Source organism: Gadus morhua, chromosome 18 (assembly GCF_902167405.1).
Source record: "Gadus morhua chromosome 18, gadMor3.0, whole genome shotgun sequence".
NCBI lineage: Eukaryota > Metazoa > Chordata > Actinopteri > Gadiformes > Gadidae > Gadus > Gadus morhua.
In genome coordinates, this window is record NC_044065.1 from 12735919 (window position 1) to 12753241 (window position 17323).

The window sequence follows — 17323 nt, forward strand, 5'->3', positions numbered from 1 at the left end:
TCACACACACACACACAGACACACACACAGTCACGCCCCCCAAAAGCACACACACACACACAGACACACACACACACACACACGCACGCGCACGCACACGCACACTCACACTCACACACACACACACACACACACACACACACACACACACACACACAAATACCCATTCACATACAAACTTGGACTTCGAACATGCTTGCGTGCCACCAACCCATTTCGTCATACACACGCCTACACACCGCCCTGCACGCACATAATTACCTGTCATCTGTAAGATGTGTCACCCTGGGAGTAAATGAACTGATTAATATTCGCGAGGAGGGGCAGGGGTTTGGCGGGGGCGGTTGTGTTGGAGGGGATGGCGGCGGTGGCTGGCCGTCTGATTGGAAGTTAAGATATTCCCCATGTTCTCATTCCTTCTTTCATTAAAGCAGCCAGGTGACGAGATTAGAGGATCATCAGGGAAACGGTGCTGAACACTTGAAGGTCCGCAGGAAGACAAAAGGGCGTGTTCACCTCGCTGTCATTCATATATTCCCAACTGCTTTTTTTATTTTTCTCATCTACTCCAGAAGACGCCGTCCTCGGGCTGGGTATCATCGTCATCGTCATCATCGCCATCATCATCATCATCATCATCATCATCATCATCATCATCATCATCATCATCATCATCATCATCATCATCATCATCATCCTCATCATCAGCGGAGTACCTCTCGGGAGAAACACACAGGTCCGAGGGAAGGGCAGCTAGTTTGTTTCGTTGTCATGTTTATCTCTACACCCATGGTCTTACCTCCCTCTCCTCTGGCTCCCCCTGCCTCTTTGCACAGAAAGAAAAAAACTGCCAGGAATAAAGAAAGAAACGGTCTCCCCTATCCTCCCCCTCCTCCCCCATCTCTGTGACTACATTTAGCCAACGTCTGCTGTTGGTTCCACGCGGGCCTCCAGAGCTCTGATGAACAGGAGTCTGACTGCGTCCCCTGAGGAGCTTAGGGGCCTTCGGATGAATAGAATTAGGCAGAGACAGGGGGGCCGAGGGGAGGGGGATCCGACGGGTGGCGTCTAGTCGGGTCTGTCTGCAGGTCCGAGCGTGTGACATTCATTTGACTCTGTGTCTACATTTGACTTTGTGTCCCTGGTCGCCGTGGAGACGCCTGAAACATCACCACACCGCTGCGGGCGTCGGGGAGCGTTATCCGCCTATTCCGCCGGCTGGCGATGCCACGAGGCGCCCGTGGGTGAGTGAGTGGATGGTGGTATGGATGCTGCCCACTTTAATGTTGGTGTGTGTGTGTGTGTGTGTGTGTTTGTGTGTTTGTGTGTTTGTGTGTGTGTTTCTGTTCGTTTGTGTGTGTGAGTGACTGTGTGTTGGGAGGGGGTGTGGGGTTGTGTTCATTGGCCCCAAAGAAAAGGACCTGCCAATCTTTCTCTGATTCTCTCTCTGACTCTGTACCGTCTGCCTGTCTAGGTTTGATTGAATCTTCTGTGCTGTGTTATGTTTGTTTGTTTGTTTGTTTGTGTGTGTGTGTGTGTGTGTGGTTGTGTGTGTAATTGTCTAGCCTGCCTATCAAATCAGATGCGAGATCCTAGAGGAGGTGTGTGTGTGTGTGTGGGGGGGGGGGGGGGGGGGGGGTGGTGCCTGCCTTTAAGGACCAAAGGGCTCCCCACCGTACAATTGACAACCACACACAACGCTACACATACGCAGGTGCCTGCGCCACTGTGCACACTCACACGGAGACACAATGTGTGCATTGAAGAAGCGATGCGATGAGTGAACGATTCAAAGGAACACACTCAAAACACATCAATTCACAGGCAGCGGAGAAGACTTTGTTTTATCCTAGCATCTGTGGCAGCAACCTATTTGGGTGTCATTAATCTCATCAGTGAACTGTTTTGAGGAATGCTCGGGCTCCTGTTAAAGGAGGCCGCTTTCTTCATAACCCCACAGCATCTCAGTAACCCGAGCCACAGGGAGACCCGGCACGATGAAAAAACCAAGACAATGGGAAATAGAATCCTGAAAACGGCCCGTAGTAAGCGTTCTTCGGAATAATTCAATGCAATAAAATGTAATCTACGGGCGTGAGCGTTAATGACTGGCCGCTCGGGATGTTTGCGCAGTACGCCTTTGAAGCACTGACATAGCATCTGTTCTGATCGTTACCATTACGGAGCGGTCGGAAACCCTTAAATGACGAGAACAATGGTGCAGTGTAATTGAGTCACCTAAAAGCCCTGTTTCTCGACGCTAGAGTTGTCTACAGTTAGCCGCCTCTGTGGTATAATGAGCTCCTCTAGGCTGGGACTATCACATGCCACCGCATTGTTGTGGTGTCTGGTTTGAGCGGTTCTCCAGGAACTGAACTCGGGTCTGAGCTCTGTCCTTCAGCCATTTGATAATGAAGATATGACCACTTTGTTTCAGGACAATGGCACACAAAATGTCTTATAGCTTTCAACTCTCTGCTCTCTCAATTCTGTGTTGCTCTCGTTTCGCGTCCTTCATACTATTTTCACCCACCCTTGCAAATTTCTTCAAATATCTTTCTTTTAACTTTCCTTTCGCTGCCTTTCATCCCTTCGCTCTCTTTCTTCCTTTCTTTCTCTTTCCTTCTATATTTCTATCCCTCCTTATCCTCCTTTTCTCTTGCCCTCTTTGATGCTGAGAACGAATCTCAGAAAGTGGATTCCCTCCCCCCCTTTTCCCGAACTAGATCTGACAACTTTAAACACGCCATGAAAGCGGTCTGCGAGACGCTCCGATGAGGTTCTACGATGGGCTGGTTTGTTTACGGCCACAAAGGAGTGTTCACTGCTAAAAGGTTCTTGCCTTTTGATTAATATGCAGTGGGACGTAGGGAGCACGCTAACACAACACCAACCTCGTAGACAAACCCATTCATGATAATACCACCAGAGCCCAGGTGACCGGGGATATGTCTTCAACCCCGGCACGGCGTGTACCAACCAGCGGGAGCGCAGGGCTTTGCTCGCTGTTGACAAACGTGCACTGAATAAACAGTTTTGCAGTCCAAGGCATATAAATGATATAGAGCAGCGTAGCTGTTCCCAGTGATTGCTTTTACAGACAAATACTATTCTGTGAGTGACAGGCCACACAAGCCCCCCGGAGGGACTTTCTCCGCCGCGGAATAAGCCAGGGAGAAGGCTGCCAGCACAGATTCATTGACGCCGGTAATAGCGCAATACTGGCCGTAAACTATAATCAATAAATGGTGTGCGCTGAAATACATAATCCCACACGGCCCCTCTCACCACAACACCTGACCCGTCTCCAGCGCCAATGTGGGGGTGCGAGCGCATGTGCACACTGTGTGAAGAGAAGATGCACGTGTGCAGCGGCCTATTCCACCCGGGCACTTATTTTTACATAGCGCTTCATCTCCTATCGCCTCTTCCTCCAATCATCTGCTTTACCGTGCGTTCTGCTCCTCTATCTCGGCAAAGAATCATCATCCAGCACTGTTCATTTGATTTACTTTTCATCAGCCTCTTCTTCTAACTCTGAAATAACCCATCCATAACCATTGCCTCCTCTTCTCTCCTCCTTCTTCTCTCCCATCGTCAATTCATTGCTCCATCTGTAATAAATGTCCTCTTCCTCTTTCTACGAGAGAGACAGCATAAGACAGAGAGAGAGAGAGAGAGAGAGAGAGAGAGAGAGAGAGAGAGAGAGAGAGAGAGAGAGAGAGAGAGAGAGAGAGAGAACAAGGGATGTGTACACCCATCAGGTACAAGAGATCCTGCCGGATCACAAAGGTTAATAGCGTTCCACATGATTACCCACAAGCCCTGGGATTAGTAGGTTCAGGAGAGCAGGTTCCACATCACTGGTAATAATCACTATTTCACAGCAGCCTCCTTTTGACCAATAGAGGTGATCGCCCGCTTCCTGTAATACTCCTCTCTCTCTCCCTACCTCACCCTCTCTCTCTCTCCTATCTCCTCTCTACAGGTCGGCTTATTCCCCGTCCCCGTCACCTACTTGAAGCTCATGTATCCTCTAGTTTAAAGGTACTTCACCATGTATCTCTCTGCGGTCAGACCGATGAAATACGCCTATGGAACTAACCAGGGCCATAAGTGAAAGCCACCTCCACCCTCATTTTTCTTTCAATGAGATCCATGTTTACGACGGTGGTGGGCGGGCTGCTTTAACATGAACAAGGTTAGATCATCGTGTCCTCAGTTTATATGGTACATGCTGTTTTATCATCAGGCTACTATGCAGCCCCACGCACCCTTAGCTGACGCACACACTCACATAAACAAACACACACACACACACACACACACACACACACACACACACACACACACACACACACACACACACACACACACACACACACACACACAAACACAAGCAGACACACACACATGCACATCCACTCACACAGACACACACATGCTGACACGCACACACACACACACACTCTTGCACAGACACAAACAACGCATATTTTCGCGGGGGCGTAGGAGTGGTTACTCATGTTGCCCTTGCCTACTGGTGGGAAGCGCACCAGAAGTTAGTCTCCCAGGTCTATTTATTCCTATATCTTTGAGTTGTAGCGATGCTTACCTAACATGATGAAAATAACACAACAGGAAGAAAAGTGGGACAATCCAACGTTTGAAATAAATGTTTCTTCTTTTTTTCGGGGGGACCGCCACGTGTCGTGGAATGAAAATTGCATCGGCGCTCTCCCTCTCTCTGGGGGATTAGTGGTTTTTGCCAGACATTGAAATGTATCTCAATGCATTGGCATAATTTACATCAGAAACTCTATACTGTACCAAAGACACAGTGAACTTCTGCACATGCCTTATATTTCTGCGTGGTTAGCGAAGCAGACTTTAAAGCTCTCTTGGCAAACCTTTCATCAGAAAGGCACCAAAGCCTCGCGAACGCTCTCTCAATCATCACAGTTGGAAACGGGCGTCGGGTGGATTCATCCCAGATCCAGGCCTCCGTACACGATAACAGATCATCATTCTAGTGCAGCTGTGCTTAGGGTAGGGTGGTGTAATGTTGGTGGTGGTCGTTGTGGTGGGGGAGGAGAGGGGTGTCTGGGCTGGACTTCATGTCAACTGAACGGCTCGGCTCCCCCACTGAGCCTTGGTTCGGTAGGGCCAGTGGTGGCTGAGGAAGGGCGGGGGAGGGGGAGGGGGAGGGGGAGGGGGTGGATCGCTGGTGGGTGGTGACCCGTCCAACACAATTGCACTCTGATGTAATCTCGGTGGAAATTGAACACTTTGAGTGGGAGGTGCTTAGATACATCCTTCCTTTCTCTTCCTGCTGTGGACTTAGCGTTTCCAGTCTGGTTTCTGGAAAGGCTCTCTGGAGATCAGTGAATAATGACCACCGAATTGCAATAATTTCGCTTTCGCTCAATGATGTTATTTTTGTAAGAAACCTTTTGAGGGCTAAATATGAGATTAACTGCCTGATGTTGGTGTCTGCGTTCTTAGTTGTTTGATGTTCTGGTGTTAAGACACAAAGCTTACCAAAAAAACGGTACTGTAGCAGCCCACGGGACGTAACAGAAATAGATGGCATTCAGATTCATATTCATATTCAATACACACACACACACACACACACACACACACACACACACACACACACACACACACACACACACACACACACACACACACACACACACACACACACACACACACACACACACACACACAGGTCCACATCTATGCCCATGTCTTCGCTCTCTTTCAGTTGCATTCTTTCAATCTGTCTCTCTCACTCTATCGCTCTCTCTCTCGCTCTCTCGTTTCTTCACCGCTTCACCATATCAGGCTTGTTCCTCTCACACATTCACACGCACACTGTCTTTCAAGTTCTCTCTCTCTACACTTGTTATCACATGTGGGCATAAGATAAAAATATACCGGCGAATAACCAACGGATTCGAAAAGCACATCAGAAACCACATGGAACAGCCGTCTGTGCTTTGTGTATATGAAAGGGCTGGCTAGCTACCAGTGCTTGTATACCAGCATGCCTCAAGAAATAATCAAGAGAAATGTTTAGTGGCAACAATGTAGGCATCATCTCAATCCACTTTCTTTGTGCAAATATTTATTAGTAACAAATTATGTCATCATGGTTAGTTACCACGGCCGCCCCCTTCTTACTCCAAATTCGACTACAATAGGCTAATTTACTTTAAACTCAGTCGGCCTATCCCCGACTGCGTCTATCAACGACTCTCAACATATCCGTGTCTTTATACTCACACCAACTGCCCCTGTTCATGCCGACACAATTAACACCCCGCAACAATCATCACTTCCAACAGAACACTGATGTAGGTCAACCAACAATTCACCCCAGACCAGTAATGAGCTGTCCAAAAACAGTGGCAGAGCAACTCACGGAGGTTAGTGGCCTTGGCAACAAAGTGCTGAGAATGCATCCCCAGGGGGTCCTTACCCCGAAACTGCTCACCCGGAGCTCCGCCCTGGAGAACGCTGGCGACGGCCCTGTCCACACACAGGGAGAGAGAGAGACAGAGGGAGAGAGTGCGACAGAGGGAAACAGAGAGACAGAGAGAGACAGAGAGAGAGACCGAGGTGAGGTTGGTGGGAGAAAAAGACAGAGATATTAGGAATTGTGTGTATGATATGCTTGCTTGATCAGTTAACCTGTGCCTCTGCACACCATATTTTCTGCACACCATATTATGCACACCATATTTTCATTCAAATATGGGGGGGGGGGGGCATTTCACATATTGAAATGTGCTATGTGCAAATGCATTATTTATGCAATAGAAATGTGAACATTTCGACGGCAGCTGCAGGGGGAGTTCATTGGTGCGTATTTCTGAGTGTATTGTTTCACGGTGGAAGCCTGATCCGTATACTTGTGAGCATAAGTACACAAACCGAGAGGAGAGGAACAAAGAACAGCACTTCGCGCGCTCCAGACTGTCCGCGTGATGCTGCAAGTCCCGAACAGGCGCGCGGAGCGCAGCGCGGGATTTAGGAAATAAAAACAGGTGGAAGCTCATGGATAGAAGAGAGAGAGGGAGAGGGGGGAGAGAGCGGAAGAAAACCAGAAGCACAGTGAGACTAACCTGGACATGTTCTCTCTTTGCGGTCGGTGAGCCTTCTCCAGACCCAGTTTGGTAAAAATACCCACAAGAGCCATGATAGCCACTACTCCACAGATGATGTAAACGATTAAGTTGGTTTTGTCTTTGGTGCTGTCGTGCAGCTTGTTGATCTTCTTGAACGGGGTCTCCCTGGTCTTCATCCACACCGGGGTGTCGTAGTTCTTACAGGTGCTTTGGTCCAAGCGCGAGTGTTTGTACGAGCAGCAGAATCGGAAGCCACAGGTGCCGCAGCAGTAAAGGTAATTCTCGGTCTTGCAAATGAACGGCGGGTCCCACTGGCCCATCACGTCGAAGTAACCCCGGCATTCCTCCTCCGTGTGCGGCGTCTCCTCCGACACGCTTTCCTCCTCCCTGGATCCGTTGGAGGTGGTGATCATGACGAACCCCCCCAGCAAGCCCGGCTCCCCGTCCGCCTTGCATACAAGGGCCATAACTTTGACCAACAAGTAGCCCAGGATAAAGTATTTCCCCTTCATGGTGCTTTTGCACCTTCGCTCAATTGCATGCGTAACCGAAACAGGAGGAAAGACAGGCAAACGCTGGTGTAATCAGGAGTCCAGGAACATACATCCAAACGACAATTCACCGCCATCCGCGGCGATTGGCATTTTCTCGAGAAAACCAACGCATGCGCCGATAATCTTCAAGTCTTCACTCTATACCTGAAATAAATCGGATTAAATGTTATGTCAAACTGAGATGTTGCACACACATCCAATTGAGCGCCTATGGGTCCGTTCGGCAGCGCATCGCGGGTTCTCAGAATGTTGCGTTATCACAACTGCATCTCTTTGAACATGGCCATCGGCGCGCTCTTACGCACGAGGAGGAAGAAGAGCGAGCCACACCAACGGAGCGCGCGGCGCGACTGAGCGAATTAGAGAGCCGAGGTTTGGTGAAGCCTCGCGCGCACAGAGAGAGGTGGAGATGAGCGCAGACGGGGAAGGGGAGGGAAGGAGAGATATAGTGCAAGAGTCGGAGTGGGAGAGGGAGAGAGAGAATATGTATTGACATATTAACCAGAAACAAAAAATGGCCAAAAGGTTTCACTCGAATGTTAACAAAGCTTTATTTAATCATAATGTTTATTTAATCATAATGTGTCTTATCTGCAACATGAAGGTTTGATGACTAGGCCTACTTCCCCGTCTGCCGGAAAAAAGCAGGCCTCTAGTCCGGGTGGCCTACCCGAAACATTCAAGCTAAGGTCCTACTCCCCAAGTTATTTTTGTTTTGCTGATATTAACGATTGTGAACTCCCCAATGTCGTGGCGACTACAGCCTCACCAGGAACAATTCGTTTAATTTAATTCGTTTTCCAATAATCTTGTGAAAACAATTATAGGCTGTAACCTGTGAAGGTTTTACAACCCCCTCGGACATGTCATTGATGTACTTTTGCTCCTGATCATTGATTATGAAAATAGCCAAGCAAATAAGCCTAATATCCTGGTTACAGGCCCACTGGTCAGAGATTAAAAAAACGTTAACATGTAGGCGGGAGATTTAATTAATAATATTAGGTTAGGAGACAGGCAGATTTCAGACATAATGAAGTACTAGACAACCAGTCACTCCAGCATGATTGCAGCTGACAGCAGGCTGGGGTCAACAGCCTGCTGTTAAACAGATACAGACAGAGATATGGCTATACAGAGATGCAGACGGGCATGTCTGTAGTTATATCCGAGTTTTAAACTCTTAATTAGTAGTAGTAGGCCTATGTCAGAAGTTATATGGGAACTAAATATTTCATATCATCAACCAACGGTCTTAAATGCTCGGATACATAACGTTAGACCTACATTTCGATATACTTGTAATCACCAAAAATCTCACAGATCGGATTGCTGGCGTTTGGATGATTAACGACTACCATTTGTACCTGTCCATGGTACTGAACGGTTCGTCTCTTCTCTATCCGTGGTGCTGCTCGCTGGAGTCTGAATAATTCCCCTAACATACCTAAGGGTAACTAAATACTTAAACGGATCTAGGTTATAAGGGGGGAATCAAAGCATTCTCTCCACTGAAACATGTGTTAGGTCAACTGGGTTGCACAACTTTGTGCAAATGCATTTCGTACTTTGTGAAAGTTATGCAACGGAACAACCCGCCAGCGCGTAACAAGTCGCCTCCCCTGCAGCATGCCACCGCTTGGTGGCTGTTGCGTCTCGGTGAAGTTCCGTGACAGTAGACAGGACGCCTAGTCGATCGCCGAAACAGAGTTTGCAACCTCGCAGAGCAGCGAGAAAATCACCGGAGTTGTCTAGTTACACGCACCGTTGGCATATACTTGGAGATTCATTGCATTGCTTGGATATTTTCTTAAAGCGTGTTTATGGCTGAGAACGGAGACATATTTTTACGAGCAAAACGGCGTACGTTCAGCGGACTGACAGAAGGTATTGGATTAGCCCCTGCTGACTAGCTAGTCGCTAACCATAGTTAGAGCGTAACTTATAAGTAAATAGTCGTGGATCTCACAGTGCACCAAGAGTTATTACCAGTTTTTATTTATTAATATATTTATATATACAGTATATATGATATAGATATACAAGCCATCTGACGGCTGTGATGTTTTGTTACCGTTTCTATTAAGATATTGTGACTCTAACTTCTCTATTTTAGCTTTTTCATAAAGAAATGCACTATGAATGCGAAGCTATCGCTCCTCTATTCAGACAAGTTCACGCATAAACTTAAAGTAGGTATCTTTCGGAAAGTAGCGTGTTCATACGGGGCTGCTTGGGAATACTTGGATGTGGAAATGTGCTGCAACTATCACTAGTTGTAGCACAGAATGCTCACTTTTCTATGAATCTATTTGACATCTTGAAAACATACATTCAAAGCATGGTTGATTTATGCCTTCACAAATTGTCAATTATCCAGACAAGATCGTCTTGAAGGTAATGACTCATTTTGTTCCCAGGAGTGTGATTGCATTTTCTCTGTCTTATTTCTTTTCCATTCCCTGGTTCTCTGGAGAACATAATTATCATAACTAATTTAAGAGACTATTGCATTGAGAGCTTGTTAAATACTGAAAGTGCTGATAGTGGTGGTGAGATAGTGGGGGAGCAGACGAGTATTTCTCCAAATCAGATGAACAAGGGCCTTGCATGTCTACATGCCTGCTCCAGGCTGTCTCTCAGGTCCCATTGCATATCCCAACTCCACTCAGCATCAGTTAGGTCTGTTTCCATGTACAAATGCTGGTCTTTTTTCTTTTTAAATAACATCATTTTTTACCGGTAATAAATTATCACTTGTAAATATATCATTAATAAGGTAGGAGGTGTGGTAGTAACTATTTACGCGTGAGGCTCCATCAACGATTTTTGAGTCACGCTGCTGCTGAATACTTCAACATTGAGCTATATATTTGTATTCCCACTGATTCTTAGAATTCCGTTACCTTTCCTTGACCAGGCACCACATACCTAATCTAACGCCTAGAGTAATTTAATGGAGGGCGTCTACTACAAATTGCTATTGCATATAATAAGGCAATTCCAGTGTGCTCTGTCGAAGGTTAAACAACCAAAACTGGGGTTCCACTTTCACATGACACCAAACGCCCTAACCATCAGATCCCCTCTCCCCTCTCCCCATCTTCTCCTTGGCGTCCACGGTCAGATGTGGAGCGTGAGTGGCGAGGACCCTTCTGCTTCATCCAGGCCGCAGACCCCCAGCTGGGGCTGATCAACGACTGGAGGGACAGTGGGCCTGGGGACGTGTGGTCGGAGGAGGTGCAGCTCATTCAGCAGACGGTGGGCGCCGTCAACAAGCTCCGCCCCCGGCCCAGGTTCATGGTGCTCTGTGGGGACCTGGTCCACTCCATGCCAGGTAACGCGCACGCACAAACACAAACGCACACACGCACAATCACACACATGTACACACATACACATGCATGCATAGTTGCACACATGCACACACACGCACGCACGCACGCACGCACGCACGCACGCACGCACACACACACACACACACACACACACACACACACACACACACACACACACACACACACATTTTGTATGGAAATTCTTGATTCCTGAAAACCCTTTTCATCTCATCAATGTTACAATTATTGCTGGTAAAACAATGGAAAATTAATAATTATCTCAAATACCTTTTTTAACGTTTGATGGATTGCTGAACATTTTAAGTTTAATTTCTAAAGCCTTGAACAGGCTTTGGCGAAGGAACACTACGACATCTATCAAAGCTGTCTTTGACTAAACAAACACATGTATGCAGGTGATTAAGGTGGCATTAGCCAATGAGCAAATAGTAGTGAAAAAGCTGAGTTCTGCAGTCAAAGACAACCAAGCTGTCTTTGACTGAATTAATGACATGTATGCGAGTGATTAAGGTGGCATTAGCCAATGAGCAGATAATAGTAAAAAAGCTTAGTTGTGCTTTGGTTAGTCAATCAGCCTAATTGACCCCTTTGGGCAATGAGAAAACATCATTTGGAAGCAGTTTCCTGGAGTAAGTCTAGGCAGTAACTCTGGAAATGTCAAACTAGGTTCTTGGTAAGTCGACCAAGACATTCCATTCACCATGGTACCAGACAGATTTTATTCTGTCAAGATATGGGCACAGGCACAGAGTGTAACCACATGTCTATACTTAACATATCACTTATTCTAACCCAAGTATATCAGGGTTATATCCTGTGAAATGTAATTTAAAATTCGATCAAGTCGGGTCCATTGCAACCTGTAATACGGTACGACGTGACAAATTGAGACAGCTGTGGTTCTGGAGATATGGCAATCACTTGTACGACCCCAGGCAGAATGGATTGTTTTTGACCTGAATGCTCAGTAAATCACTTGAGACAGCAGAGGGGTTTTCAGTGGCCTGAGTATAAATCAATACCGGGTGCATATCCACAACGGGCGACCAGGGCAAACAAGCACCTCGCACAGGGATCCCACAGGCACACCAGGGACAGAACACATGCACCGGCGCGGAGAGATTCAACTGCTGCCCTCTGCACAAAAACAACTGAACAGGTCCTGCTTTTTACCATCCTCAACTCCAGGAGTGGGTGCTGGCTCTGTGGTTCTGGCGAAGTGTGTACACACACCCACCTCGCATCTGCAAAAAAAATGAGCATAGCGGTATCCATTTTATTCCCTCCCACTGATCACGTACATCTACCTCTGAGATGTGTCAGAACGCGGGCCGTGCTCAGATTCCCAGCTTTAGCACTCATCCGTCTTTAAAGGGAATGGAATATGTCGGCGCCAAGGAAATGATTAATGTATCCTACCGCTCCCCCCCTTAGATAGTGCTAGGCTTAATTAAAACGCTGGGTGAAGGAACTTCAGCTTTGGCGATAGATGGGTCTCAATTTGGCTTCATCATCAGGGGGTATGCACTCTGATATGCTCCGATATGCCCCCCACCCCCCTCCCCGACTGCTGATCTAATTGATTGCCAGAACAAATTCCGACAGGAGCCGATAATCATCCCGTGAAACAGCTAGCCAAGATTCATGTCGTTAGCTCTTTTTGCAAAAAATGAGTTAGCACAGTGTATAATTATAATTTATATTTTTTTGGTTGTTGGTTTGTCGGAGAGTAACAAGAGTATTCATTTCTCTGACTGATGGCTCCGGTTAGTAAACACTGGAGGCGCTGTGACAGTGTGTGCTGTTTATCTATGAAGAAGCACCTGGGAGTCTTCAAGCTGTTTTAATATAAAGGCAGCACTGCGTCGGGGGGGGGGGTAACGGCACAGGGGCTTGTGCGGAGGCAGAATGGGAGGCCTCTTTAACATTTCATGCTCGTTTTAAATAAAAGTCGTGTTGTTTTCTGAAGGCCAGTGTGCCTGTATTGTATTCACTTCAAGACTGATGAATTGCCTCTCGCTCCATTTTTGGTTTCGATGCTGTACATATGTGGAGGTTTCAGGACATTACAAAGTGACTCACTGCAAACACTTCACTTTTTCCAAACAGGTTAGATATTGAACTACACAATTATTCTTAGATTTGTTTATATTACAACCCCCCTGGAAAGTTTCTAAACGAAGGTGGTACACAATTAACTTAGTGTCTGTTGTTTATTCCCCAACTTACTTGGTATCTGACCCTGCTGTTTTTTTTGGATAATATAGGCGCTGTTTTATTCGCCTTCTTTTTCTTTGTTTAGACCATCCGGTGTGTGGAAATTGATATTTATAGATCTGGTTGTGAAATGGCTTGTATGGCCATAGGCACACGCACACCTCAGTACTTCAAGATAGAGGTTGGCGCCGGTTGTGTGCTTGAAACACTGTGACTGCTAGCATATGCCTCTGTTAAGAGTTATGAAATGAGTGTGTGTGTGTGTGTGTGTGCGTGTGCATGCTTGTGTTTTGGCCAGATATTGGCCTAATTTGATAACGGGGTAAGAGGAGCGTGCGGGCTAGACACACTGGAGAGATAACAGTTAGTAGGAAAAAGGAGCGCCGCGAGCTAACAACTGAGGCAAACTACCTTTGCATGACAATTAGGTGGGCTAGCATGGGGTGCCTGCCTGCCTGCTCTCCTGTATAGCCTCAAGGAATGGGCTGAGGAAAAAACTGAGAGGGAAAGAGAGGAGAGGAAGAACGGTAAGTAGACAGGCCAATTTTCTCTCTAGCACTGTCTCTAATTATCTGGCTCTGTCTCTCTCTCTCCCTCTCGCTCTCTCGCTCTCTCGCTCACTCCTCACTCACTCTCTCATTGCCTTCATGTGTCTCTTTAATATCTCTCTCTCTCTCTCTCTCTCTCTCTCTCTCTCTCTCTCTCTCTCTCTCTCTCTCTCTCTCTCTCTCTCTCTCTCTCTCTCTCTCTCTCTCTCTCTCTCTCTCTCTCTCTCTCTCTCTCTCTCTCTCTTCGCCCCTTTCCTACCCCCTCTGATTCACTCTAGTTTTTTTTGAGATGTGTTCAACCCACTGATTAAAACATAACAAAAGATAAGATATCTTAAGATTACTTAAGTTATCCGGCAGTGCAGACGTAGAACATTGTGTTTCAGAAATGGACTTTCATGCCATTCCAGTGTCACCTTTTTTTTTTATCACCAAAGGGCTGATCCACAATGTACTCTATCTACGATTTGGTCTCCAGCTTAGTCATCATGACCCCCACCAAAGGAACACCCCCACCCTCCTCTTTCTCTCTTTTGTTGCGGCTCCAGCCTCTAAACATAACCCATGCTGAATTGTATCCTTACCCGGACAGTCATAAAGCACAGCCCTCACACTAGCCCTCTCTATTATCGCAGACAGAGGGTCTGGCTTTCTGCCTCCCAGTATGTCTCTATGCTATGCTCGTATCTTGTCCACGACTTCCCCATCCCAGCCTCTAAGCTGAGCTTTCCTCGCTGTCTCAGTCCCTCAGTCTTTGCCTCGTCAGCCAGCCCGCCGCCCCCGTTAAGCTGCATTTATAGGTCACCTCCGGGTCCTGGCCTCGGAGCCCATCGCAGACACTGATACTGTGAGCTTTTGGTGGTGGATGGTGTTGCTTTGGTGGGCCGGGGTGTGAGTGGTGGTGGTGGCTGGGCGGCGGAGGGTTTAAGAAGTGCCTTGCTCCCGGGGCCCGGGTTGACACCACAGTGTCAGCCCGTGTTAGCGTCACAACCCTGGCAGAGCATGTTGCATGCGTCATCCTCATTACGCCCCCCGTCCGTCATCAACAGCCTCGCTGCCGGTACCGGCGCCGTTGGGACGCTGTGGTCCGACCATGTTGCCCGCCGCGGGGTGGGCCGGGGCGCCTGGGTGGGCCGGCGTGGTGGTGGTGGTGGTGTTGGAGGGGGGGGGGAAGATGGTTTCCCGGGCGGGGGGGGGGGGGGGGTAGCGATCCTTCCTTCGCTCCTCTGTTGACATTTCCTCTTCCGAGCATTTATTTAATGTGCTGAACGGAAAGGTTGCCGGTGGGGGGGGGGGTAGGCGAGGCAATGGACCGCCATACTGCGTTCACCAGCACCACCGGCGACAGGAAATTGGCGACTCTATTTCCTTTTTCACCCCCCTCTTTTCTTATCCTGTTGTCTTTCCCTCTCAATCTCTCCGTCGCTCCTTTTCTCGCTCTCTCTTGCTCTCTCTGTTTCCGTCTCTCTCTCTCTCTCTTTCAATCGGTGCTTCCTCAGGTGTTCTCTCTGAGCCATATTGTTTCCGCCGCGCTCCGCTTCGCTCTCTTCGTCTTCCCTTGATGTCTCTCTGTCTTCCTCTTCTTCATTCTCCTCCCGGTATCATCTCTTCATCCTCTGCCCCCTCTTCTTCTTCTTCTTCTTCATCTTCCTCTGGGCGGTAAACAGCCGACCCTCGGTGTGCCAGCTCGGCGGTGTGTACCACGACGTGAGCTCACCGTTCTGAAACGCTGCGCTGCAAATACACCACTGCCTTTTGCCTTTCTTTCGTCCTCCCTGCCCGCAGTGAATGTGTCCGATTGGTGCACATCAGACCTCGCTGGATTCATTGAAACGGAGCAGGGGTAGCGTGGTGGCGGCGGCGGGTGGTGGTGGTGGTTTCGGGGGGGGGAGGAGAAGGGGGCCGGATTATACGGGCATCAAATCTAAAAAGGCAGCACATGTTGGCCCCGTCGGACAGTGGAGTCATTAATCCCCGCCGTAACCGTGATGATAAATACTGAGTCATAATGACATCTGGGCGCATCCGTACTGATGGGAGCTGGCGACGGTGGGGGTCCGGGGCGGATTCCCCGGACAGATGTCCGGTCAGTCAAACGCCGCCGTAGCCCACGCAAAAATAAACTATAGCCGACACCCTGCTGGGATCACAAGGTCGTAGCAGCACACATTCAAACGCTCGCACCCACACGCTTATGCACACGCACACGCACACACACAATAACCCATGCCCTTCGAGCGTGCCCCCTTCTAAGGTGTGCTGTTAAGTCCCGCCTCCTCTCTGTGGACTGCGCTGCTGATGTTCCGCTTGCCTTGTTAACTGACAGCTTGGGCCTGTGATCCTGTTGATCGGGATTCGCTCTGCACGACTCCGTACGGTGGGGGGGGATGGATTTCACTTCTCAAGGACAATATACCCCTCAACTCCCCCCAACCTTGTGTCTTTCTCTCGCTCTGTGTACCTGTGTGTGTGTGTGTGTGTGTGTGTGTGTGTGTTGGGGCATGTGTTGTGAGTCTCCTTTCAGTGCCGACATATGAAAGGGAGGGGATGGAGGGAGGTGAGGGAAGGGAAGGGAAGAGGGAGATGATTAGATTAGAAGAACAGGCTGGGCTTAACACTCAGCTAATGAGCACTACAAAGGATCCCAGCCTCGCACCCGGGAGGGATGAGCACGGAGTAACTGACGAAACGTGCGCCGCGGCGGTTGATTAGTGCACGTGTGTGCCCTACTGTGTGTATGTGTGTGTATGTGTGACGTGTGTGTGTGTGTGTGTGTTTCTGGTTGAGCATTCGAAGGGGCCACCGCTGCCTTTGCGGCTCTGAAAGGTAGGTTACGATCACCTTGGGCCCCCGTGCGTCCGTGCGTCTGTCCGTCGCCTCTGCTTAGCTGTAGGAGCCCCTCCTTATTGTTGTTGAAGGCGCGAACAGGCAGGGGCCTCTGGTGTGAGTGTATGTCGGTGTGTGTGTGTGTGTAGTATGCGCCTGCTTTTTGTTGAAATGCATATTTTAAACATCACCATGAGACCGCCCCGTTCAAGTGAGTTAACGTCTAACGTTACACTTTATTAATGCTCGTGGGGAAATTAAACATGCTCTGCACAAACGCGTCCTGCTAGGAACCGTGTGCCGTCCGCCACAAGGGGAGTGCCCGGGAACTAACCCCAGATCTGGTGCCCGGGAACTTACCCCAGCTCTAGTGCCCGGGAACTAACCCCAGATCTAGTGCCCGGGTACTCACCCCAGATCTAGTGCCCGGGTACTCACCCCAGTCGTAGTGCCCGGGTACTCACCCCAGTCGTAGTGCCCGGGTGCTCACCCCAGGTGTAGTGCCCGGTGTACTCACCCCAGGTTTAGTGCCCGGTGTACTCACCCCAGGTGTAGTGCCCGGGTACTCACCCCAGGTGTAGTGCCCGGGAGCTAACTGTGAGCATTGCAGCACTGCAGCCGTGTTCACTTGCATGTTTTGTCATGTGGTGTGGGAGTTGAATCCAGCACAGGGATTGAGCACA

The 17323-nt window shown here is 48.6% G+C and overlaps 2 protein-coding genes across 5 annotated transcripts in view; one reads left to right on the forward strand and one right to left on the reverse strand.

Moving 5' to 3' along the window:
- shisa9a (shisa family member 9a) overlaps positions 1-8086 on the reverse strand; it is a 40307-nt gene extending 32221 nt beyond the window's left edge. Inside the window, exons 1-2 of one of the 4 annotated variants that reach the window (XM_030340844.1) lie at positions 7134-8086; positions 6488-6525 (exon numbers count right to left, since the gene is read on the reverse strand). In XM_030340844.1, the coding sequence (XP_030196704.1) occupies positions 6488-6525; positions 7134-7648 (553 nt within the window). In that variant the 5' untranslated portion in view covers positions 7649-8086. Of the gene's footprint in view, positions 1-6430; positions 6538-7133 lie in introns of all 4 variants that reach the window. The other 3 variants (XM_030340842.1, XM_030340843.1, XM_030340841.1) reach the window with 3 other exon arrangements.
- Positions 8087-9338: 1252 nt separating this feature from the next.
- The window catches only part of cpped1 (calcineurin-like phosphoesterase domain containing 1), a 36533-nt gene continuing 28548 nt past the window's right edge, over positions 9339-17323 (forward strand). Inside the window, exons 1-2 of the mRNA XM_030340422.1 lie at positions 9339-9577; positions 10818-11027. Coding sequence (XP_030196282.1) covers positions 9514-9577; positions 10818-11027 — 274 coding nt within the window. The 5' untranslated portion in view covers positions 9339-9513. The remainder of the gene's footprint in view (positions 9578-10817; positions 11028-17323) is intronic.